Source organism: Acipenser ruthenus, chromosome 50 (genome assembly GCF_902713425.1).
Source record: "Acipenser ruthenus chromosome 50, fAciRut3.2 maternal haplotype, whole genome shotgun sequence".
NCBI classification, from domain to species: Eukaryota; Metazoa; Chordata; class Actinopteri; order Acipenseriformes; family Acipenseridae; genus Acipenser; species Acipenser ruthenus.
The window spans coordinates 6,581,485-6,608,660 of NC_081238.1; the positions used below are offsets into that span (position 1 = coordinate 6,581,485).

Below are 27,176 nucleotides of genomic sequence, written 5' to 3' on the forward strand. Positions count from 1 at the left end.
AGACACGAGAAAACAGAAAAAATATAAGGTAGAGAGAGAAAGAGAGCGGTGAGTTATTGGAATTGAATTCACTGCACCCTCTGGGAACCCCGTGTGTGGTTCGGGGGTGTGTAATGTGTTTATATTATATAGAGGATGGCGAGTTTGATGCGAGACTCGAGCAGACACAGCAGGATCATTCATTATTATTAAAGCTGCTCGCAGACTCTCCGGCGCCGTCACTCTGAGCGCTCTTTGAAACAGACTGAGATCGGATCGGATTTGTATTCATGTTGGGTTAATCAGAGATGAGTATATCGGCGGCTCGTCTGTAGTACTGCAGGAGATTTGAATCGCACAGTTTGTACCGCTCTGTGCAGCGCCGTCCCGTTTGTAACTCGGTACATGAACTGCATTGTGTTAAACTGTCAGGTGTCCTCCTGTACTGTACGTGCATCGGCGTGCTTCATAATAATAACACAATGACCGCTGCTTTCTACACGATCGCAATGTGCTGTGTGTCAAGAAGGGCTACCAGATATCACTATCTCCATAGTTATACTACATTTATATTAACTCTATATTGCTATGAATTGTAATGTGTTCAAGTAAAGGATTGAGCAGTATGAATTATTTTTCGCTATATTCTGTGTCGGTTGGCAGTTCTAAGATTTGTTTTTGTTTACAATGAGAAATGGATCAATCGGAAGCAGAGATGGAGTCTCGAGGCCACATTTTAAGGTCAAGGTCTTGGTCTCGGTCTCAGCACGTCTGGTCTTGGTCTGGGTCTTGGGCTCGGCATGTCTGGTCTGGGTCTCAGGCTCAGCACGTCTGGTCTGGGTCTTGGTTTTGGCATGTCGGGTTGGGTCTGGTCTTGGTCTTGATAGCAGGCAGCACACAGATTGGTCTCATTCATAAACATTCAAGATTATTTTATTTCCTCTTTTATCATATATCCTTTTTTATCCTTCAAAATTCACTCACATGGGGCTCCCAAGTGGCGCATCCAGTAAAGGCGCTCCACGTGGAGTGCAGGATGTGCCCTATAGTCTGGACATAGCGAGTTCGAGTCCAGGCTATTTCTTTGCCGACCGTGGACGGGAGCTCCCAGGGGGCGGCGCACAATTGGCCGAGCGCCGCCTGGGGGGAGGGAGGTTTTAGGTCGCCCAGGGTGTACTCGGCTCACCACGCACCAGCGACCCCTGTAGTCTGGCCGGGCGCCTGCGGGCTTGCCTGTAAGCTGCCCGAGAGCTGCGTTGTCCTCCGACGCTGTAGCTCTTGGGTGGCTGCATGGTGAGTCCGCAGTTTTAAAAAAAAGTGGTCAGCTGAAGGCACACGCTTCTGAGGACAGCGTGTGTTCATCTTCACCTTCCCGAGTCAGCGTGGGGGTGATAGCGGTGAGCTGAGCCTAAAAATAATTGTCCATTCCAAACTGGGGAGAAAATAATAATAAAAAAAAAAATTGGCAACGACTGAATTAAAATAGTAATAATAATAATAATAATAATAATAATAATTTCACTCACATGTATACATTGACAGCTATTATACAACATAATGTAGCCATTATACTGTAGAGCAGCATTCAAATTACTAAATTTAACACATCAGACTTCGTGCTGCTACAGCGTCTCTCAGCCTCCCTCATGAAGCAAACTGTCCTCCTGCCACCAAATACATTTCCTGTGATATATTAGTTACCTTAACAAAACTGTGTGAGTAACACAAATGCAGAGAAATATGACTGTCTGTACATACCTGTCAAGTCTTCCATTTTGATCAGGACCCTCTTTAAGATGTTTCCAATTATATGTAACTATTTAATGTAAATGTTTTTATACACCTTTTCAGGGTATGTAGTGTGTAAGTGAATTGATTGTAACTGGAAAAAGTCAATAGAACACATTTTTCAGTTGTTGCATTTTTTGTGTTTATTTGGTTTATCAAAAGAAAATTAGCTTTCAAAAAATAAATAGTTATTATCATTGTTGTTGTTCTTATTCTTCTAGCAAAAATTAATTTAGTTTAGTTGGTCACAACAAAAATATATGTTTATGTTTGGTCTCGGTACGTTTGGTCTCGGTACAATTAGTCTCGGTCTTGGTATGTTTGGTCTCGGTCTTGGTCTCGGTACGTTTGGTCTCGGTCTCGGTATGTTTGGTCTTGGTCTCAGTCTTGGTCTCGGTCTCTGTACGTTTGGTCTCGGTCTCGGTACGTTTGGTCTCGGTCTCGGTCTCAGTCTTGGTATGTTTGGTCTCGGTCTTGGTCTCGGTACGTTTGGTCTCGGTCTCGGTATGTTTGGTCTTGGTCTCAGTCTTGGTCTCGGTCTCTGTACGTTTGGTCTCGGTCTCGGTACGTTTGGTCTCGGTCTCGGTCTCAGTCTCGGTATGTTTGGTCTCAGTCTTGGTCTCGGTACGTTTGGTCTCGGTCTTGGTCTCGGTACATTTGGTCTCGGTCTCGGTATGTTTGGTCTTGGTCTCAGTCTTGGTCTCGGTCTCTGTACGTTTGGTCTCGGTCTCGGTACGTTTGGTCTCGGTCTCGGTACGTTTGGTCTCGGTCTCGGTCTCAGTCTTGGTATGTTTGGTCTCGGTCTTGGTCTCGGTACGTTTGGTCTCGGTCTCGGTATGTTTGGTCTTGGTCTCAGTCTTGGTCTCGGTCTCTGTACGTTTGGTCTCGGTCTCGGTACGTTTGGTCTCGGTCTCGGTCTCAGTCTCGGTATGTTTGGTCTCAGTCTTGGTCTCGGTACGTTTGGTCTCGGTCTTGGTCTCGGTACGTTTGGTCTCGGTCTCGGTATGTTTGGTCTTGGTCTCAGTCTTGGTCTCGGTCTCTGTACGTTTGGTCTCGGTCTCTGTACGTTTGGTCTCGGTCTCGGTACGTTTGGTCTCGGTCTCGGTACGTTTGGTCTCGGTCTCGGTCTCAGTCTTGGTATGTTTGGTCTCGGTCTTGGTCTTGGTACGTTTGGTCTCGGTCTCGGTATGTTTGGTCTCGGTCTCGGTCTCAGTCTCGGTATGTTTGGTCTCAGTCTTGGTCTCGGTACGTTTGGTCTCGGTCTTGGTCTCGGTACATTTGGTCTCGGTCTCTGTATGTTTGGTCTTGGTCTCGGTCTTTGTACGTTTGGTCTCGGTCTTGGTCTCAGTATGTTTGGTCTCGGTCTTGGTCTTGGTCTTGGTCTCGGTACATTTGGTCTCGGTCTTGGTCTCAGTATGTTTGGTCTTGGTACGTTTGGTCTTGGTCTCGGTCTTGGTATGTATTATTTAAATAAATAAATAATAATAGTACAAAGTGTAGTGTTGTACTATTATTGTGTTTTTATCACTTTAAACAGTATAGCCTTTTTATTTTGTACATGATCTTTAAAATATACCAATTCATATACTGAATAAACCAATTGAAATATGAAGAACAAAGTTGCTGTCTGCAAAGTAGTATAGTTGATATCTTGCCTAGTATCTTTATAAATCCTGCAGTACCTCAGTAGGAACAGTAGGTGGCAGCATAACTCCAAAAGTTTTGTGTTTAGACCAGCTCCTCTGTAACAGTGGATTATATTTCAGGATGATTAAAATGTTGTGAAGTTCTTAGTGATATAGTGATATTTGTTATATATACATAAATCAAGAAACAAAAAGACTGATGATTCAAACAGTAAACCTTTATTAATCTTATAATCCCAAGAAATCCACACAGAAATACAGACTATAAACAGTGAGCTATGACTCACTCTATTACATGTTTCCTGTTTAGTTAAAACTGCAGCATCATATTCAAATATAACTACAGTGTGCCTGTTTACTACATTCAATAGAACAGCATGAGGTGCAATCTGCTTCATCAGAAACCAGGCCTTGTTGGCTGTCCAGTTTGTTTGCATTCCCTAGAGGCAGGTCGTTTCAGCTGCAGGCAGGCAGGCACACAAGCTTCCTCCCTCCTTGAAGCTTTCTGGCCCTCTTTGTGTCACTCTGATGTCACTAAACAGGCCTAACCCTAACCAGGCTCACTCCTGCCACTACCTGCAGCAGCAGAGGGTATGACTGTCCGCTCTGCTGCAGCTCAGGGAAGCAACACAAAAGTGCAAACAAGGAAAATAAAAGGTTTCTTTCTCTTTTGTTTTCCAAGTGGAGTTTTTGTATACTGGTGCTGATGACCTCATACAGGGCCAACTACAGACACACGCTCTTAAATATATAAAAACTTCTAACTATGTAAAAACTAACACAATATTGTAAAACTATTGTAATATTTAAAGACAAGAAAGTGCTTAAAAGAAACAGTAATGAGAATGGCAAGTTAACCCGTCCCCCCTCTGTGCTTCTCCCCTCTATCCTATACTAAAGCACTGCTAACCAAGGTGGTCCGATTCATTTTTTGAAAGCTTACTGACCCCACAATATTATCACTGGACCCTTTTCTTGTGCTTGTGTTTTATACTTCAGTTGGGAACATCTAAATATTTCAAAGGCAGCGTTCTTGATGATAATAACTAAAACCAAGCTGCTGCTGCGTCCTCAATCAGACCAAGTGAGCCACAGCAAAGGTACCAGGATGCAGCAGTTTATCTACGCGCTGCATTTTAAACAGCTGAGGATCCTGAACTAAAAAAAACAAGTGAAGCAGCTTCTGAAAAGACTTCTCAAGGCTGATTGTGAGGAAGTGAGGTGGGGAAGCATATTAGCGTTGCGCAGCGCACTGAAGCCCTGAAGCATTGTACACTGAAGTATGAGCAACACTTGTATGCTTCCCCACCTCGCTTCATCACAATCAGCCTTGAGGAGTCTTTTCAGAAGCCGCAATTGCTGGAATAGTTAGTAAGCACAGGAGATCATGCTCGGAGCAGAAACAATAGAGAATCATAGAGCCATAGAGCTATCTTTTTAAGGCAGTAGTGAGGATTTGCTAGCTGCCTGGAAAGGAGGCTGTGTGGTCCAGTGGTTAAAAAAAGGGCTTGTAACCAGAAGGTCCCCAGTTCAAATCCCACCTCAGCCAGTGACTCATTGTGTGACCCTGAGCAAGTCACTTAACCTCCTTGTGCTCCGTCTTTCGGGTGAGATGTAATTGTAAGTGACTCTGCAGCTGATGCATAGTTCACACACCCTAGTCTCTGTAAGTCGCCTTGGATAAAGGCGTCTGCTAAATAAACAAATAATAATAAAAAATGGGCTTATTTAGTAGAGGTTTATTCAACTAATAATTATATATATTAAAAAAATAAAACAGCTACCGACTTTTAAATAGACTGAATAACCTAAACTATCACCTAGATACCTATCACCTAAAAAGAAACCTGGATAGATAAATGAATAGATAGATAAATTAATGCACCTCAATATTGTGTCCCATCTCTTATTCGTACTGATAAAGCAAGGAAGATGTTACTTGGATCATGGTAGCGTTATAGCTAGCTATCTGCTCCTGTTTTATTTATTATATGTATATATATTTTTTTTCATAGTCATAATTTTGATAAAGTAATAATTCTCTCTCTATTATGTGTTCATTTTTCGCGTGGGTGAAACCAGGATTAACATTATAACAAGACTGGAGCCTCTATTCTCCATACAGATTAAATTAGCATTTTATAGACACTGAATAAACTTCATATCCTGTAGGTCACTGTCTGTTATATTATAACATTGTTATGTTTTATCAGTTATTTAATTTTACTTTTTTTCTATAAAATAAACTTTTAAATTGTATGCACGTTGTGATTAGTGACAGTATTTATACTCAATATGATTTGCATTGTGTTCCTCACGTGTATCTTCCCCGGGCGCTGTCGTACAGAATTCTGCACTGCTTTGAGATATGCGCATGCGTGAGTGTCTCGCTGAAGTTTGTCCGTGTGGTTACTTAAGCTGTTCATTTATTCATCGGCGTGTTCACTCAGGGTCGGTCATATAAACTGCAGCGTAAGGGATCAGAAAAATGCTACTGCATGGAAAAAACTAGTAGCAAATTAAGAGTTTTGGTAGCAAAATGCTTTCAAATGTACGTTAATGTCGAGCCTTGTACAGAACACACACACACAATAGGATATTAAACAAGTACAGAATGGAATATCACAGTGATGTATATCATTAAAGATTGCTACAGAGGATTCTCTTTGATAGGAATGTGTAGTATTTTGTTGCACTACTCTATAGTAAAGCTCTGGGTTCTGTGGAGACAGTGGTTCTCAGACTGGGGGTTGGGACCCCCTGGAGGTCACAGAAAGGTTTTTAATGACCACATCTCAAGCAGACCTTCCATCCACGATGACTGCAGTGCATTGGAGCAGCTCTTTATAGAGAGCAGACATGGCATTGCAAACTCTGTCAGATACGAGATTTCTTTCTGCTTTATTATTCACACATTTCATGTTCACACAATTTAGATTGAGATATTTCTATCATTTTCTTAGTAAATGTTTTTTTTCAGACTAAAGTGCCTTTAAAAGGGGTCCCAGCTGGAGATAGTTTGAGAGCCACTGCTGTAAAAGCTTTTCAGGATGTTTTTAATCTTTGAAACAGATAAAGGGGAGCTGTTCATAGCAGCACAGATCATTCCACTCAGCCCCCCCATCCTCCCGCAGCACCATCTCCCCACAGTGCTCATAGTAAGGATTGTTGGGCTCCCCGGGGGCCCAGTTAGTGTAGTTTAGACGGGCCTTCTTATCCTTACCAGCAACCCAGTACCAGTTATCATACACAACAGTTCTGTGCAGGCCGATCCAGAATCGCGATGCAGTGCTGTTCCTGACGAGCTCCGACACTCTGTTCTGTGCAGCCAGGCTTGTGAGGCTCACTAGGTCAGTGTAGCGATCCCTGCAGTACTGCCAAGCCTCCGGCCAGACCATACTGTGAGAGATCAGGTGGAGCTCCTCAGGGACTGGAGTGCCTGGTGATGATGATAATGATAACGATAATAATAATAATAATAATAATAATAATGTAATTGACTTTAATAGGCTTTTAGATGTGTGACTCTCGTGCTATTCATGTGCCAATCATGAGTGTTGGTTTAATGTTTGCAGTAATATTTAAATTGTGCTTCTACAGCTGCCATCAGCCTGCACTGTGGTTCAGATTATCCGTGAGTCAGACTGCACTTGCATCTCACATGCAACAATGTAACCTGTACACACTGCAGCACAGCCTACTGATGAGAAAATCATATGAGTGCAGGGTGACTGTCAGATTTTGTTTAAAAAGACATATTCTTTGTACTGTACAATATAATGTAACTATGGATTAGGATGCCAAGCCGAAAGACAACCTTGTGCTATCCTAGTGTTGTTGCTGAATAGTTGCACACACTCTCCCACAGCTTATAAAGCTCTAGTGCAGGGGTGTCCAATCACGGTGCTGGAGGGCCATTCCAATCCAGCTTTAACAGGTGGAATGAGATCAGTAAACTACTTCAGGAACTGGATGGAGGTTTAATTGGTTTAATTAAACAATTTAGAACAGGGTTGGAACAAAGACCAGGAGTGGAAGGGACCACTTTTGCCCTCTCTGGTCTAGTGGATCACATGACACGTGAGGTGAGCTGTCAGTCACACTGAACAGACTGCCATCTTCAAACTGCACTTACCTTGAGAGACAGGAGTGGAAGGGGGGCTCGAGGATTCTGCTTCTGTAACAAGAAAGAGAGAAAAAAGAAAGTTGATAACAAAGCCAGATTCCTGCAGTGGTTCTGAATCCACTGAAGTGATTACACTGCATACCTTGAGAGACCGGAGTGGAAGGGGGGCTTGTGGGGTCTGAATCTGTAAAGAAAACACACAACAACAAGATTTAGTGTTTCCTGTTTCAAGTGTATTGTTCAAATGCATTTCATTGAAACTGTGTCTATGCTGCTGTCTCCATCAGGACAATAAATAAATAATAATAAATTCAAACAATAAGTCATTTATTACAAAGCCACATTCAAACTGAACGAGTGCACTCCATACCTTTAGAGGCTGGTGTTGAGAGAAGGCTTGAGAGGTTTGGATTTGCAGGAGTAAAAAATACATAATTTGCCTTTTTACATTATTGTTTAAATATATTTGAGTGACGTTGTGTGTGTCTGGGTGTGTGTGCGTGTGTGTGTGGTGCTGTCCTCAGCAGGGCAATGGTGAACTCCCTGTTAAATTAGTGAGGTTGATAAGAACACTGAGATTCATTTATAACTCATGGTGTGGGCTGTCAATCACACTGAACAAACTGCCATCTTCAAACTGCACTTACCTTGAGAGACTGGAGTGGAAGAGGGGCTTGTGGGGTGTGAATCTGTAAAGAAAACACACGACGACATGTTTTAGTGTTTCCTGTTTCAAGTGTATTGTTCAAATGCATTTCAATGAATCTGTGTCTATGCTGCTGTCTCCACCAGGACAATAAATAAATACTAATACAATCAAACAATAAGTAATTTATTACAAAGCCACATTCAAACTGAACTAGTGCAGTCCATACCTTTAGAGGCTGTTGATGAGAGAAGGCTTGAGAGGTTTTGATTTGCAGGAGTAAAAATACATCATTTGCATTTCTACATTATTGTTTAAATATATATGAGCGACACCCTGTGTGTGTATGTGTGTGTGCGTGTGCGTGTGTGTGTGTGTGTATGTGTCAGTGTATGTGTGTGTGTGTGTGTCAGTGTGTCTCTGTGTGTGTGTCAGTGTGTGTGTGCGTTTGTATGTGTGTGCGAGTATTTGTGTGTGTGTCAGTGTGTATTTGTGTGTGTCTGTGTCAGTGTGTGTGTCAGTGTGTATTTGTGTGTGTGTCTGTGTCAGTGTGTGTGTGTGTTTGTCAGTGTGTATGTGTGTGTCTGTGTGTGTGTGAGTGTCAGTGTGTGTGTCAGTGTGTGTGTGTGTGGTGCTGTCCTCACCAGGGCAATAAATAAATGCTAATAAATTCAAACAATAAGTCATTTATTACAAAGCCACATTCAAATTGAACTGATACAATGGTGAACTCACTGTTGAATTAGTGAGGTTGATAACAACACTGAGATTCATTTATAACTCATGGTGTGGGCTGTCAATCACACTGAACAAACTGCCATCTTCAAACTGCACATACCTTGAGAGACCGGAGTGGAAGGGGGCCTCGAGGATTCTGCTTCTGTAAATAGAAAAAAGAGAAAAAAGAAAGTTTATAACAAAGCCAGATTCATGCAGTGGTTCTGAATCCACTGAAGTGATTACACTGCATACCTTGAGAGACCGGAGTGGAAGGGGGGCTTGTGGGGTCTGAATCTGTAAAGAAAACACACAACAACAAGATTTAGTGTTTCCTGTTTCAAGTGTATTGTTCAAATGCATTTCAATGAAACTGTGTCTATGCTGCTGTCTCCACTGGGGCAATGCTGACAATGACATGGTTTATTTTTTTCAAATTAATATAATAAATAGACAGTAAGAATGTATATCACAGCACACGTCTCTCCTGGGTATAACAATGAGGGGTAGCTGCTCCCTGTCACACTCTTAATGACCGGGCTGGAATCTGGTTCTTCAGATCTCTAGGCTACACCCTGCCCTGCTCTGGAGGTCAGACAGCTACTGTAGGATCAGATGGACTGAGCCTCTGAGTCCCTGCTCACAGACTGGGGTGCAAACACTGAGCTGAATAATTAAATAAACCCCATGTCAAACAATAAGACCCACGTAGTCTGTAATGTGCAGCACAGAACGTGAGTTAAGTGCAGGGCTCAGGTGAGGTGCTGGTACCTAGAACACAAGAAGCAGACGTGTAGAGGTAGACTTTCAAAGATGAACTCTTGTGTTTAGATGTTTAGATGAGTGTTTAATGTTGGGGCAGTTTTTAACAGATTTAAACATGTTTCCGTCAGGCACCATTTGAATGCTTGCATGCGAGTTTAGACCTCATTACCTTTCTTTTGTGTGGATTTCAATGCACTGACACGTCTACAGTGAGTGGTTTAGATCAGGGCTTCTCAAACTCGGTCCTGTGTCTGCTGGTTTTCATTCCAACAGAGCTCTCAATTACTTAACTAGACCATTAATTGAACTGATAATTTGCTTAATTAGACATTTTTACTTGTTTTCAGCTCTTAAACAGTTGCAGTTCAAGTTACTTGTCAAATGTTATAGCTAACTTGAAATATGCAACTGTTTAAGATTTGAAAACAAGTTAAAAGGTCTAATTAAGTAAATTATCAGTTCAATTAAGGGTCTAGTTAAGTAACTGAGAGCTCAGTTGGAATGAAAACCAGCAGACACAGGGGGGTCTAGTGGTTCACATGACACATGAGATTGCCATTCTACTGTGGTTTGTGAATCCACTGAAGTGATTACACTGCATACCTTGAGAGACCGGAGTGGAAGGGGGGCTTGTGGGGTCTGAATCTGTAAAGAAAACACACAACAACAAGATTTAGTGTTTCCTGTTTCAAGTGTATTGTTCAAATGCATTTCAATGAAACTGTGTCTATGCTGCTGTCTCCACCAGGGCAATGCTGACAATGACATGGTTTATTGTTTTCAAATTAATATAATAAATAGACAGTAAGAATGTTTATCACAGCACACGTCTCTCCTGGGTATAACAATGAGGGGGAGCTGCTCCCTCTCACACTCTTAATGACCGGGCTGGATTCTGGTTCTTCAGATCTCTAGGCTACACCCTGTCCTGCTCTGGAGGTCAGACAGCTACTGTAGGATCAGATGGACTGAGCCTCTGAGTCCCTGCTCACAGACTGGGGTGCAAACACTGAGCTGAACAAGAGCACAGACTGAACAGGGAGCCTTCAGTCACAGCAGAACCAGGGGTACTGATAGCTGCAATCCACATCACCCCATTACCTCTGGAAGGATATTGACCATCCCATCAGCCTGAGCAGGGAGCCTGTGATTGATTCTCAAAGTGGAAACTGCTAGAATTGTCACCACTAGGATTTATTGAAGAGATCTAATCAGGCTTCTCTCTTTGAACCTGAATGTTTACACTGAATTAAATGAGAACACAGTCTGAACAGGGTCCTCACCCTCACAGCAGAAGAAGGGCAACTGAAAGTGGCAGCTATAGTCAAACCATCCACCAGTGTTACTCATCAACACACAGTTCTCATCCCCTCCCCAATTGTTTGGCTCCCAATAGTTCCAGTTGTGAAATGTGTAGTTATCCCCCTGGTGTGACCACTTCCAGGGCTCATTGAACAGGCCTATCCAGAAGGGCTTGCCCTGCGCTTTCTTTACTATTTCTTCATTTTCACTGGCGTTCTTTATACTGACGAGGTCGGTGTGGTGTTCTCTACAGTACTGCTGAGCTTCAGTCCAGGTTTTCAGTTCTTCAATCAGGGTGTATCTCTCAGTGATGGTGCTGGTCTCTGTAAACACAAACAGCAGATCAAAATCAATGTCATCTGTGGAAGTGCGCTGGCTCTCCTGTTGTATAGTGATTGAACCCGAGTCACACTCGGCTCAGCTATAAAGGTCATGAAAAGCAGCATCTCTAGCAGTGCATGGGAGTCTCTTTAGTTTATGTCTGAAAAGTATTTAATAGCAAAGTGGGGGATGGGGGAGTTCATTTAATGATTTAGGAATAATGACCGTTCTTTTTCAATTTATTCATATTTTCCTCACAGTCGATGTACAATCAATATGAAGCAAACAGTATCATTATGACACCCCCCCCCCCCCCCCCCCCCCGCCTCCCGTACTGTACTTTCCGGTACTGGCTGCTATTTGTCTGTTTTGAAGTCAGCCTGTTCCAATGACAGTTTCAACATTCTAAACTCTGAGGGCGTCGACTGCATGATAATGAGCACTCTACCAGGAACCTGATTGGTTGAGGCAGAGTTCAGGTGGCTGTGGTATTAATTATTTATATTATTATACATGGTGAACAATAATTTCCTATAATCGTTGTTATTGTACAGTCTTATTGTACACGGTGGTGGTGTGAGACCCGTATGTCATAAGATTGCCTGTGTATGATAAGCGGGATGATAAAACTGCTAACCTAAATCTCTAAAAACAAACTCTACCACCAGTGTATGATCACAACAACACTGTTTAGAAGAGAAAGAAAAGTTACATTTGACACGAGCAACGAGACTGGCTCATCACTGTGGAGGCTGTACCTCATGAAACATGGCATTTATGTAGCCTAGTGTTGGTTAGGGAATCACCTGCCAACCGAGCACCTGCTGTGCTATCAGCTGTGTATGAAAGTCTGTTCTTTGCTCACGGTGACTGAAACTAACTTGTAACAGGGAGATGCAACTTTTATATATTGCAGAATACCTGTCAGACCTCATTTGCATAACAAACGAATCAGTCATGTGAGGTTCAGCCCACTACACACAATACAGCAAAGCTACAACCCTCTTTATCACCTTTTATTCTAATACAAATAGTTATTTAACTGTTAAACATATTCCTTCTACATGTCTAATAAGGGCTACATATTTAAGATTTTGCTGTCTGGAATATAAACAATCTAAACAAAACAATAAGAACATTTCTTTGAAGAATTCACATTTTCTTAAGTTTCTTATGAAGGAAAAACAATCATAAAAAACTGTTATGAATAACACATCTTCTTAACATTTTTTCTTAATAATAAACTTAGAAACATACTGTATTTGAGAAGATGTTTCTTCTTTTGAACATTTCAAGATTATGGCCCCTGTGCAGTATCCAGGGGACCTGGCTTCAACCCCCAGTCCAGTCAGCTGTTTCATTAACAAAGGAATTGAATCTCAACTCACCGCTGTAGCACATGAAATAGTTTCCCTGACTGCAGAGTGAATCCTCCCACTCTCCCTCCGCATTGACTGAAGCACAGAAGAGGTATCGTCCCCAGTTGAAGTAGATGACATCACCTCCACTGGACCACTGCCAGTTCTCTTTATCACGATGCAGCCCAATCCAATACCAGTTACTATATGAAGGTATAAGACCTATAAGCTCATTAACCCTGGCCTGGTCTTGAATGGTGGGCAGGTCTCTACCTTGGTTTCTGCAGTAGCTCTGAGCTTCCTGCCATGTCTTCCCAGTTCCTTCATAGAAACACTGACCAGAGGAGCCGCCTGGGGAGAGGGGACAGCACAATAAAGATGAGTGAAAACGTGTTCTTCAGAGAAAAGATTTCCACTGGAAATGGAACCAACAGTCACAGATTACTGGTCCTGTAAGAATGTGGGACACTAGTAGAACTGTATGGTGATAATAAATATACTAACATGCTTGTGGTTTGTACTGTAACATGAGTATCATTCTGGCATGAGTGACGAAGGTCATGGAAACACCAGGTAGACAAAGAAATCGATGTGAGAAAAACTCAGTTCACTGTCAATCAATGCTAATGTTATTTTAGAAGGTGTAAAGGTACATGTCTTGTTATTATACGATATTGCACAGCACAGCACAATACCTTAAAGCCTAAGGAAATATAACTGGGGTTTTTATTGCCCTTTTAACCCCATTTAGACCCTCTGTGATTGATTCTCAAAGTGGAAACTGGTAGATTTGTCACAACCAGGACCGACTGAAGAGATCTAATCATGCTTCCCTCTTTCAACCTGCAGGTTTACACTGAATTAAATGAGAACACAGTCTGAACAGGGTCCTCACCCTCACAGCAGAAGAAGGAGTTCTGATAATTGCAGCCAGTGTCAGTCCATTCACCAGTCTTACTCATCATCACACAGTTCTCATCCCCTCCCCTATTGTTTGGTTCCCCATAGTTCCAGTTGTGAAATGTGTAGTTATCCCCCTGGTGTGACCACTTCCAGGGCTCATTGAACAGGCCTATCCAGAAGGGCTTGCCCTGCGCTTTCTTCACTAGGTCTTCATTTTCACTGGCGTTCTTTATACTGACAAGGTCGGTGTGGTGTTCTCTACAGTACTGCTGAGCTTCAGTCCAGGTTTTCAGTTCTTCAATCAGGGTGTATCTCTCAGTTATGTTGCTGGTCTCTGTAAACACAAACAAACAGAAGCTGAGAGGCTGGGAGCTGTGGAGGTGAGCTGGCACTGAACCCAAAACAAACTTGTGTGTTTTCATCAATCCTACAACTTATCACAAACTGCATCCTGTCTACAGTCAAGTACATCTGTGTGTTATTTAAAAACATGGGGCAAAATTCTCAGAAACCTGTTATGCCAGAAGTATATTTTTTAGTTGGCTAATTTACTCCTGTTTCGATGTTCAATGAGAATCAGTAATATGAGAATCAATCATTTGGAGGCTGTGTGGTCCAGTGGTTAAAAAAAGGGCTTGTAACCAGGAGGTCCCCAATTCAAATCCCACCTCAGCCACTGACTCATTGTGTGACCCTGAGCAAGTCACTCCTTGTGCTCCGTCTTTCCGGTGAGACGTAGTTGTAAGTGACTCTGCAGCTGATGCATAGTTCACACAACCTAGTCTCTGTAAGTCGCCTTGGATAAAGGCGTCTGCTAAATAAATAAATAAATAAATAGATAATAGAGGGTCTAAATGGGGTTAAAAGGGTAAACCAATAGGAGCTCCCGAGTGGTGCATTCGGTGAAGGCACTCCGTGTGGAGTGGAGGATGTGCCCTACAGCCTGGAGTTTCTAAGCTAAGAGATTAGAAGAGAATCTCTTACAGTGAAATCTCTAGAAGTTGCTTTGACTCAAATGTTATTAGTTAGTTCATTGATGAATTGTTGTCTAAATGCCTTGTCGTAACGTTGTTTAATGGAATATTGGCTGTGCAATTGTTTGAATGTGTTGCCTGCTTCGTTGTTTACGTTGACATTAGACAGCTAACATGATTCGGAGCTGTCGCCAAAGGCCAGCCCTAAACCGGACAACATCACTGCACTTGTTTTCACAGAGGATTGTGTTTGCACCACGAGCGTAATTGAGGGTGGATCTTTGTAAATGCAGATTTATTTGATGTTTAATTTTTCCCTCAAATTGATGGTGAGAAAGTTTTAAATTCGAGGTATATGGTATATGGGGTGTGTGTGTGTGTGTGTGTGTGTGTGTGTGTGTGTGTGTGTGTGTGTGTGTGTGTGTGTGTGTGTGTGTGTGTGTGTGTGTGTGTGTGTGTGTGTGTGTGTGTGTGTGTGTGTGTGTGTGTGTGTGTGTGTGTGTGTGTGTGTGTGTGTGTGTGTGTGTGTGTGTGTGTGTGTGTGTGTGTGTGTGTGTGTGTGTATATATATATATATATATCACAGTTTGGCGTCGTGGTTAGGGCTCTGGACTCTTAACCAGAAGGTTGTGGGTTCAATCCCAGGTACGGGACCGCTAACCAAGATCATGCAACAGTCTCTTGACACAGGGGTTGTACCGACAGACTGGAAAATAGCAAACATAATACCGATCCACAAAAAGGGAGACAAAACCGAACCAGGTAACTACAGACCAATAAGCCTGACTTCTATTATATGTAAACTTATGGAAACTATAATAAAATCCAAAATGGAAAATTACCTATATGGTAACAATATCCTGGGAGACAGCCAGCATGGTTTTAGGAAAGGGAGATCATGTCTAACTAACCTACTTGACTTTTTTGAGGATGCAACATTGAAAATGGATAACTGCAAAGCATACGACATGGTTTATTTAGATTTCCAGAAAGCTTTTGACAAAGTCCCGCATAAAAGATTAATTCTCAAACTGAACGCAGTAGGGATTCAAGGAAATGCATGCACATGGATTAGGGAGTGGTTAACAGGTAGAAAACAAAAAGTACTGATTAGAGGAGAAACCTCGAAATGGAGTGAGGTAACCAGTGGTGTACCACAGGGATCAGTATTAGGTCCTCTGCTATTCCTAATCTACATTAATGATTTAGACTCTGATATAGTAAGCAAACTCGTTAAATTTGCAGACGACACAAAAATAGGAGGAGTGGCCCACACTGTTGAAGCAGCAAAGGTCATTCAAAATGATCTCGACAGCATTCAGAATTGGGCAGACACATGGCAAATGAAATTTAATAGAGAAAAGTGTAAAGTATTGCATGCGGGCAATAAAAATGTGCATTATAAATATCATATGGGAGATAGTGAAATTGAAGAAGGGAACTATGAAAAAGACCTAGGAGTTTATGTTGACTCAGAAATGTCTTCATCTAGACAATGTGGGGAAGCTATAAAAAAGGCTAACAAGATGCTTGGATATATTGTGAGAAGTGTTGAATTTAAATCAAGGGAAGTAATGTTAAAACTCTACAATGCATTAGTAAGACCTCACCTAGAATATTGTGTTCAGTTCTGGTCACCTCGTTACAAAAAGGATATTGCTGCTCTAGAAAGAGTGCAAAGAAGAGCAACCAGAATTATCCCGGGTTTAAAAGGCATGTCGTATGCAGACAGGCTAAAAGAATTGAATCTATTCAGTCTTGAACAAAGAAGACTACGCGGCGATCTGATTCAAACATTCAAAATCCTAAAAGGTATTGACAATGTCAACCCGGGGGACTTCTTTGACTTGAAAAAAGAAAAAAGGACCAGGGGTCATAAATGGAGATTAGATAAAGGGGCATTCAGAACAGAAAATAGGAGGCATTTTTGATGTTGAAATCCAAAAGGACATGGTCCAGAAGAAAAACCCTAACTTCCTCCCTTACTTCCGATGTAACAAGATTGGAGAGGAGAGTGGGTGAACTTGAACTAAGCACTGCAGCCGAGGATTTACAGAACAGAGAGGAACAGATCGAAGATCTCCAGCAACAGATGGAGCATCAAATAAACCACTAAGCACGCTGCTGCAACAAGAGGAGGACATTCCCAGGCTCCACGCAGAGCTAGAACATGGAGAGGAGGAGCTCAGGAAAGTAAAAGCAGAGATTTGCAGGCTCTGAAAGGGTCATCGGAACCTGATTCCAACTCAAATACTTTTACTTAGAGTTAAAACATCCTCTCCAATTGTGAACAATACTGAGGCAGAGAGCCTGAAGGACTTGGTAAAAACTCTACAGGGAAGTAGCACAGCTCCAGGATAGACCAACGTCTGCAAGAAGCTGTTCTAAGCACTGCTCAGAGCATGACCTCACTTCCTGAATACACTGCACAACCCAGAAGGCAAGTCCCTGGTGAGCCCAGAGCCCAGTCTACAACTCTGCAATGTGCAATGGTGAAGCACGCCAACCTGAACTGAGAACTAATGGTTTACACCACAAGTTAGCGTCAACTATCAGCAGCTAAAAAGAGCATCACCACTGAGGAACACACCAGTCATATCAGGGACATTATCAACGACTGGGGATTGACAAGTGATCTGCATAATAAGGCCAGACTGCTCTCTCTCACATTTGTAGACACAGTACAGGAGTGGACCAGGAAAAATGTTGAGAAACTGTGCGCTGCCTTAACAGGGAAATGCTCCAAGTATGGTGATCCCTGCACAGCCCTGCACACAGCCTGTCTCAGACAATGTAAGAAGGATGAGGACCCGAGAGACTTCTACAAGGAACTGAAACTCCTTTACTATGCAGGTGAAGCACATCCAGGGGACAATGTAGACAAGAGCTTCAAGCTGCTGTTCATACGTAACCTGTCTGCAGAGGTCAGAGCTGCCATGAGCGCAGTGGTAAATGCAGACAACTCAATGCCCACCATCCTGGAAGCTAAAGGAGAGTATGGTGAAATATACAGATACCCGGCCCAATACCAGCAGCACTCGGGTACTAGGAGATGAAGCAGAGCCTGACTTTCCTGAATCTGAAAGAAATGAGCTGCCACAGAACTCCCAGAGAAGATTTCAACCTTCACACAGCAAACCCCAGCCCAGAGGGGAAGGTAAACCTGACGCCCTACACCTCACCAGAGGGGGGGAACAGTGTTATAGCTCCATCCATCTATCACTAATGAAATGTAGGTATCTTTTGGAACTGCCTCTGAAACACACCAAACACATCTAATAACTGTATGTTTTTGTATCCTTTCAAGGGCAACTTGTATTCAGGGTTTTGACTGAAAATATTTGCAAGCTGAAATAGTTTTTGAGATATTAGCAGCTGTAGGAGTGGGTGGATTTGCAAACTCATACAAGCTCCCCTCACAGGGATGCTTAATAATTATAACAACTAAAATGAATGAATAATCAATTGCAATATAGCAACAATTACGTCTTTACCTTTGTAGCACATGAAGGCTTCCTGAAGGTTGCAGGGTAAATCAGTCCACTTTCCGTCTGAATTGACTGAAGCACAGAAGACGTCTGCCCTCCAGTTGGAGTAGATGACATCATCGCTGTTAGACCACTGCCAGTTCTGTGTGTCATCACGATACAGCCCGATCCAGGAACCCCAGAGAGAAGCTCCTGTAATATTTAAGAGCTGCTTTGCTTCTTCCTGGCTGCGCACAGTGGCCAGGTCTGTGTGCTTCTCTCTACAGTACCTCTGAGCTTCAGACCAACTCTTCTTAGTTTCCACAAACACGTGTTTTCTGATCTGGTTGTATGCAGGCACACAAAACCCTGATAAAGAAAAAACAACATGATTAACACTAGAACGAGCAAGGTGGTCATTTTGACCGTTTTTTGGATTTTAATTTAAATATTAAGATACAGAGCTGTGCTTTCCTGACTTTTCCTAAATCTATGTACTAATTACCTTGACAAAGAAAGAATCGCGTCGCTCCAAAAATTAGTGAGATAAAATACTGTCATACCTATTCCGACCAGGAGCAGTCAAACTGACCGCTACATAGAAAACCTATTATAACAATGAGGTGTTGTTGTATTATTTGTATTCATCAGTCAGGACTTGCAGACATGTATTGAAGTTTGATTATATCAGTCTGCATTCCTCAAGTGAGCGGTCTGTTGACATTTCTATTGTTTCAATGAGCCTCCTGATAGCCCATCAATCAGCCTTGACAGCTCACGGTGCCAGGCTGTGTGCGGAGCAGAGCGAGCACATTGTATATGGAGCGAGGGAGCGGAGCAGACATTTCCAGCCTGCTCTTCCACAGCACTAACAACTGAGCATGGTTTGATTTTACATGTTCTGCCAGGGAGTTTGCACAGAGAATTAAAGAAAAAAGAAGCAGTCACTATACAGTATTTTCCATCATGCCTGTGCATGATAACCATTCATTTTCCAGTTTCAAACCAAAATTTCGTCTTAAGTGGACAAGCGGTTCGCTACACATTTGTAACAATGTAGGTGTGACAGACAGACAGACAGCCTCCATATACCCCCCACAGTACCGATCAATAGCTTGTGCTGAGCTGAGCAGATATAACAGCAGCCAGGTCTGCTCTGTAGCAGTGGAGCAGTGCAGTAAACACACAGACACCCAGGAATCACATGTTAGTTTCACAGTGAACGTGACTGAGGGACACTGCAGCTTTAAGAACTGCGTTAACTTTTCTGAGAGAGAATGTGGAAAATATCAAAGCAAACAGTAAGAAAACCAGAAATAAAGGAAACCCACCTGCAAGCAGAAGGATGAGCAGCCCTCTCTCCCCCATCACAGCAGACTCTGCATTAGAAAGAGAAGACTTTCTATTAATCACCTTCATAGAGGGAAAGCTTCAAATATAAAAAACAGCAAAACAAAATAAAAAACAGAATACTCAATCACATTGGAACCTCAATAGAAATGTTGTTCTTATTATTAGTAGTAGTCCTATTTGATGACCAACAGGAGGGCTCTATCAGCTTTCACTCAGCACATGGTGTTCCAGGTGGTCTCCCATCCAAGTACTAACCAAGCCCAACCTTGCTTAGCTTCTAAGATCATCCTAGATGAGGCTTACTCAAGATGGTATGGCTGATGTAATAGCTGATGAAAAAAATACTAATCAGCATCCCCTAATCAAAAAGGCGGTGCTAACACAAACTCCCATTAACTATCTAACAAATAGTACAGGGTTCTCCTCATTGCAGAGCGGAGGGGGGTCGAGGAGAAATCAGAGATCCTGCTCAGGTTGTTCTCGAGGGGAGGCTGAGGAGGGTCCAGCAACTTTGTTTCAATCAGCAGGACCGGCTCTCCAGTCCTAAGGACCCCCTCGAGATACCTGTTTGAGGGCCCTGAGGGGGAGATGACTCGGAGGTGTGCGGTGCTGGCGTGGATGGGTTTGCGCTCTGCTTGAGTTTAGGGCACCTTTTATTTTGGTGCCCCAGGTCTCTGCAGTGGTAGCACCGCACCTCCTTTGAGGAGAAAAAAATCACACAGTTACCACCCCTACCAGGTGGATGGTAACATGGCGTCAGAAGGACAGGACGTGGCGGAGGGGCTGGTCTTTGCACCCTAGGGGGGTGGGGTGGATCACTGTTTTCAGCTCCCCTAGGGCCTGAAGATGGGGCTTTAGAAGGTCATCCTTTAAGAAAGGTGGGACGTTAGAAAGGACAACCCTGCTGCCCAACCCCTCCATGAGTTCTATGAAGATGTACATCCCCCCAACTGCGAGACCCCTCTCAACCCGCAGTGTGTGTCGCCACAATGGTCGACGGTCTGACCACCTTGGCCATGGCCATGGATGGGAAAATGTTAATTTGCATATAAAGAATTATATTATATTAAGTTTTAGGCTACCAATAATCAGTATAATAATTTGAATTAATAGCAGAACACGCTAAACTGTAAAATTCTGCCAATCTCACTGTTGGGTAGATTGTCTATGGAAGGTTCCCAGCCCAGAATAAAAAAGGAGACTCTAAACTAGGAGGGCTATCCTTGCCTGTTATATATTATTTGGCTGCAAGGATATATTCGGCAATATCGGATTTTCAAAAATGTTAATGCCGGTTGTGCGCACATGAAACCATTTGGAAAACAATCTGACAATTCAGATCTCCTAACTGGTCCCATAGAAAAGTGTTTAAAAAATAAAACAAATAAAAACAGTTATTAAATACACTAAATGTCTGGTATAATGTTTAAAACAACGTTAGGATTAGACAAGGATTATTTAAAACCAGAGAAAAAAGATATATCTTCCACAAAAAGAGAGGCAACTAACAAGACCGTGAAGTAACATGTCCACTGTAATGAGAACATCCTTCCTGCTTTCCATCATCGGTGTGTTATTGATTGATAATAATACTATTACTAATAATAATAATAACGGTCATCATAATCTGTGTTAGATAGCGTCTTTCATTATAAGGATCCCAAAGCTCTTTACAATTAAAAAGCCATAAAAAAAGACCATGCAGGTCGCAAATAAAAACTAAAGCTTAAAAAAATCTGATAACAACCAAACACGTGTGCCCTTTTACATACAATATAGTATCCCAAAGCTCTTTTGCAACAACAACTATAAAGACCATACAGACATCACAGAAACAAGAAACAAGCAAATAAAATTAAAAAAAGAGAAAAAAAAACACATTAAAATCTGACAAAATAACAGGTCACAATTAAATATATGCAATACACAAAATGTATGCAATAAAATAAAGAACAGAAGGCTTTATATTATAGCCTAGTAAAAACGAGTGTGCAGTGTCTTCGTATACACAGACAGGATATTAAATAACTTCTGCTGTATTATAAGCTTTCACAATTATTTTCAGCAAATCGAGAGATCTTGCTGGGAACGCAGGACCGATGAGGGAGGCAGTGCCTGTTGTGGAGTAAATGCTGTTTATCATCGAGTCTGTCACAGTGTTTAGTTTGTCAGTTTTGGAAGAAAAAAACAAGGTCAGCTGTTATGCTATTATTCACTTAGTTTACTTTAGAAATGTATTAAATTAATCAAAACATGTTATTATTATATGATAACGTTCTTTAAAATATGTATTCCTCCATTTAAAAAACAGTTGTCACATGAATTTCAGTTTACGGTGCCGCTTATCAATTTCAGTGCAAGACTCCAGTGACTGTTTAGCCAGAGAGCATGCGAAGACGCATAAAAGGAAAAGTCGCGTGAGGAACATTAAAGGATTAAGTATTGGGGAGAAATCAAATAGGCTATTCAAGACAAATAACAATGAAGATGGACTGTGGAAAATGCTGTTTCAGCAAAAACAGTGGGTGGACTGTGTCCAAAAAAAGTGAGTGGACTGCATCCACCCGCGTCCAGCCCCTAGTCTAACACTGTGCGCAGCACACCCGCGTCCAGCCCCCAGTCTAACACTGTGCGCACCACACCCGCGTCCAGCCCCCAGTCTAACACTGAGTGCACCACACCCGCGTCCAGCCCCCACTCTAACACTGTGCGCACCACACCCGCGTCCAGCCCCCAGTCTAACACTGAGTGCACCACACCCGCGTCCAGCCCCTAGTCTAACACTGTGTGCACCACACCCGCGTCCAGCCCCCAGTCTAACACTGTGCGCAGCACACCCGCGTCCAGCCCCCAGTCTAACACTGTGCGCAGCACACCCGCGTCCAGCCCCCAGTCTAACACTGTGCGCAGCACACCCGCGTCCAGCCCCTAGTCTAACACTGTGCGCACCACACCCGCGTCCAGCCCCCAGTCTAACACTGTGCGCACCACACCCGCGTCCAGCCCCCAGTCTAACACTGTGCGCACCACACCCGCGTCCAGCCCCCAGTCTAACACTGTGCGCAGCACACCCGCGTCCAGCCCCCAGTCTAACACTGTGCGCACCACACCCGCGTCCAGCCCCCAGTCTAACACTGTGCGCAGCACACCCGCGTCCAGCCCCCAGTCTAACACTGTGCGCAGCACACCCGCGTCCAGCCCCTAGTCTAATACTGTGCGCAGCACACACGCGTCCAGCCCCGAGTCTAACACTGTGCGCACCACACCCGCGTCCAGCCCCCAGTCTAACACTGTGTGCACCACACCCGCGTCCAGCCCCGAGTCTAACACTGTGCGCACCACACCCGCGTCCAGCCCCCAGTCTAACACTGTGCGCACCACACCCGCGTCCAGCCCCCAGTCTAACACTGTGCGCAGCACACCCGCGTCCAGCCCCCAGTCTAACACTGTGCGCACCACACCCGCGTCCAGCCCCCAGTCTAACACTGTGCGCACCACACCCGCGTCCAGCCCCCAGTCTAACACTGTGCGCACCACACCCGCGTCCAGCCCCCAGTCTAACACTGTGCGCACCACACCCGCGTCCAGCCCCCAGTCTAACACTGTGCGCACCACACCCGCGTCCAGCCCCCAGTCTAACACTGTGCGCACCACACCCGCGTCCAGCCCCCAGTCTAACACTGTGCGCAGCACACCCGCGTCCAGCCCCTAGTCTAATACTGTGCGCAGCACACACGCGTCCAGCCCCGAGTCTAACACTGTGCGCACCACACCCGCGTCCAGCCCCTAGTCTAATACTGTGCGCAGCACACCCGCGTCCAGCCCCCAGTCTAACACTGAGTGCACCACACCCGCGTCCAGACCCCAGTCTAACACTGTGTGCACCACACCCGCGTCCAGCCCCGAGTCTAACACTGTGTGCACCACACCCGCGTCCAGCCCCTAGTCTAACACTGTGTGCACCACACCCGCGTCCAGCCCCTAGTCTAACACTGTGCGCACCACACCCGCGTCCAGCCCCTAGTCTAACACTGTGCGCACCACACCCGCGTCCAGCCCCCAGTCTAACACTGTGCGCACCACACCCGCGTCCTGCCCACAGTCTAACACTGTGCGCACCACACCCGCGTCCAGCCCCCAGTCTAACACTGTGCGCACCACACCCGCGTCCAGCCCCCAGTCTAACACTGTGCGCAGCACACCCGCGTCCAGCCCCTAGTCTAACACTGTGCGCACCACACCCGCGTCCAGCCCCCAGTCTAACACTGTGCGCACCACACCCGCGTCCAGCCCCCAGTCTAACACTGTGCGCACCACACCCGCGTCCAGCCCCCAGTCTAACACTGTGCGCACCACACCCGCGTCCAGCCCCCAGTCTAACACTGTGCGCACCACACCCGCGTCCAGCCCCCAGTCTAACACTGTGCGCACCACACCCGCGTCCAGCCCCCAGTCTAACACTGTGCGCACCACACCCGCGTCCAGCCCCCAGTCTAACACTGTGCGCACCACACCCGCGTCCAGCCCCCAGTCTAACACTGTGCGCACCACACCCGCGTCCAGCCCCCAGTCTAACACTGTGCGCACCACACCCGCGTCCAGCCCCCAGTCTAACACTGTGCGCACCACACCCGCGTCCAGCCCCCAGTCTAACACTGTGCGCACCACACCCGCGTCCAGCCCCCAGTCTAACACTGTGCGCAGCACACCCGCGTCCAGCCCCTAGTCTAATACTGTGTGCAGCACACACGCGTCCAGCCCCGAGTCTAACACTGTGCGCACCACACCCGCGTCCAGCCCCTAGTCTAATACTGTGCGCAGCACACCCGCGTCCAGCCCCCAGTCTAACACTGAGTGCACCACACCCGCGTCCAGCCCCCAGTCTAACACTGTGCACCACACCCGCGTCCAGCCCCGAGTCTAACACTGTGCACACCACACCCGCGTCCAGCCCCTAGTCTAACACTGTGCGCACCACACCCGCGTCCAGCCCCCAGTCTAACACTGTGCACCACACCCGCGTCCAGCCCCGAGTCTAACACTGTGCACACCACACCCGCGTCCAGCCCCGAGTCTAACACTGTGCACACCACACCCGCGTCCAGCCCCCAGTCTAACACTGTGCGCACCACACCCGCGTCCAGCCCCCAGTCTAACACTGTGCGCAGCACACCCGCGTCCAGCCCCTAGTCTAATACTGTGCGCAGCACACACGCGTCCAGCCCCGAGTCTAACACTGTGCGCACCACACCCGCGTCCAGCCCCTAGTCTAATACTGTGCGCAGCACACCCGCGTCCAGCCCCCAGTCTAACACTGAGTGCACCACACCCGCGTCCAGCCCCCAGTCTAACACTGTGTGCACCACACCCGCGTCCAGCCCCGAGTCTAACACTGTGTGCACCACACCCGCGTCCAGCCCCGAGTCTAACACTGTGTGCACCACACCCGCGTCCAGCTCCTAGTCTAACACTGTGTGCACCACACCCGCGTCCAGCCCCTAGTCTAACACTGTGTGCACCACACCCGCGTCCAGCCCCTAGTCTAACACTGTGTGCACCACACCCGCGTCCAGCCCCCAGTCTAACACTGTGTGCACCACACCCGCGTCCAGCCCCCAGTCTAACACTATGCGCACCACGAGTGAACGGCCAGCCTTGTACCATCGCTGCTATCAGGTTGCGCCCTGAGTAGAATCACAGTGCCACCTTCTGGCTGAAATAAATCTATGCACCAAGGGCGTTTCAAATAAAGTTCTATCTCCTGTGTGTCAGTGAGTTGTCCATCACCCTTCCACAAACTGTTTGAATTGGAGGAGCTCTGAAAAAGTGCCAGTAGTAGTAGTAGTAATAATAGTGGTATGATAATTGTTGTTGTTGTTGTTGTTAACATTATTTTAGTAGTAGCATTGATTATGACTACACAGTTCTTTAATATGCGGATAGATAGATAGATAGATAGATAGATAGATAGATAGATAGATAGATAGATAGATAGATAGATAGATATATTATTATTATTATTATTATTATTATTATTATTATTATTTCTTAGCAGAGGCCCTTATACAGGGCGACTTACAGTCATAAACAAAAATACATTTCAAGAATCACAGTACAAGTATTAATACAATTAAGAGCAAGATAAATATAATGACTTCGATAGATAGATGATCTTTGGTGAGTTACAGGAATATAATTCCAGACAGGGTTTCTGTGACGTCATAAATTATAATCCACGGAAACCCTTGTGATGCTGATATTAAGATGACGAGGTTCATCAGTATAGTGTTTTTTAAACGTCGTGTTTCAGCGCTGTACATGCGTTCTGTGTCGTTATCCATTAGAGCTTCAGCTTCATTTGGATGATCGCCTTTACCTGGTTTTAATTTTCCACATCATGCTAAAAGCAGTGTGGACACAAGTGTAAAACAAATAATACTGGAATCCCTTGACAGAATACAGAACACAATATACCAAAAAAAAATCCTCCCAAATACAATATTCTGTTCTCAAAAGAACACAGTTAATAATACAGGGACGAGGACACGCCAATATTTCTTGCTACATAAAAAAAACCGAACCACTTACTGTTAAACAGAACTCCCCTAAATCCTGCTATGCGAATCACAAATACTAAAAAAAAATCTTAGTAATAGGCCTGTTGTATAAAATTGATAACTTTATCTGTGCCTTACAAAACATACAAGAAGCATATGATTGTGTCACTATCGTCTTACCGACATGAACAAAAACATCTTCTACACTCCTCCTCTTCATCGTGTATTAATGGTCATAACAGTGAAATATTCTAACGTTCATAAAATACACGATGGCGGTTTTACGGTTGTTGACGAAGATAAAAAAAAATGGACTGTTCTATTTCTTATTGGTGTGGGGGGGGGGGGGCTGTTGACTTTATCAAGACTCATACAGAAGGCAGCACGGAAAATCACTGTACTATCACTATAATCATCTTCAGAAGCGTAGAATTGTGATTGTCGTTCCATCACTACAGAATAGGGAACATGTTTCACCCGGTTGCGTGTTTCAAAAGCTTGTTTATTTGTGTGTGTTGATCGGAGACATGGAAAAGTAATATTAACCTGAATACTGAATATGAATTAAATAAAAATGCAGATAAATACAATATTAAATGACCTAACTAAATAAAATACTATTCGCTCTTTTATCTGCATAACAATGTGATTCCACACTAAGCCAAGCTGATTGAGACACGGGATCAAGCTTTGTAAAGATCCAGTCAGATCATTACTGTGGTAATATTTGTCAGTGTTTTCACACATGACTTTCCTTGTTTTGTTTCTCCTATCGTTTAGCGGACTGTCTCGTATAAATTGTTCGAATTTCACATTTATTAGGACATGTCAATACTTTACAATGCTTTCGTATTTAAAATGGAAAATATGATTTTAAAGAGTAGGGGGTTACTTAACTCGTTGAGTTTGAGTTTTTTAAAAGACGAGTCGAGTTTGTAATAGGCGTTGTTCAAGTCTAACTCCACGGTTTTGCAGCTCCAGAACACCGCTGCTAAGCTGCTATCATGCCGCCCGCACTGTGACAATCAGGCGCTTTACACATCGGTCGCTAACTCGATGAAAATTAAACTCTTAAAAAACGTTTGCCTGCAACAGACATTCATATATTAATATTAATTAATATTAATATAATATAGTGTAACGTCCTTCACCCACTCGAGTTCGTTGCCCCTTTAAAAATTGACCCAGACACAGAAATTGGGAGTTCACTTTTAATAAAACAAACAGAAATACAAAACAAAAACAAACACCTAGCTCTTTACGAGCACTAACTT

General features: G+C 44.2%; 1 protein-coding gene across 1 annotated transcript; it reads right to left on the reverse strand.

Annotated features, from left to right (window-relative positions):
* Positions 1 to 6,369: 6,369 nt before the first annotated feature.
* LOC117409881 (macrophage mannose receptor 1-like) lies at positions 6,370 to 26,194 on the reverse strand. Its single transcript, XM_059015370.1, has 13 exons — positions 26,083 to 26,194; positions 19,324 to 19,371; positions 18,020 to 18,361; positions 13,544 to 13,885; positions 12,679 to 12,999; positions 10,951 to 11,292; positions 10,278 to 10,312; positions 9,158 to 9,200; positions 9,024 to 9,065; positions 8,187 to 8,228; positions 7,682 to 7,723; positions 7,549 to 7,590; positions 6,370 to 6,852 (listed from the first exon to the last, which is right to left on the reverse strand). The coding sequence occupies exons 1-13, from the start codon at positions 26,120 to 26,122 to the stop codon at positions 6,470 to 6,472; spliced, it is 2,064 nt and encodes a 687-aa protein (XP_058871353.1). The 5' UTR covers positions 26,123 to 26,194; the 3' UTR covers positions 6,370 to 6,469.
* Between the last annotated feature and the right edge of the window lie 982 nt (positions 26,195 to 27,176).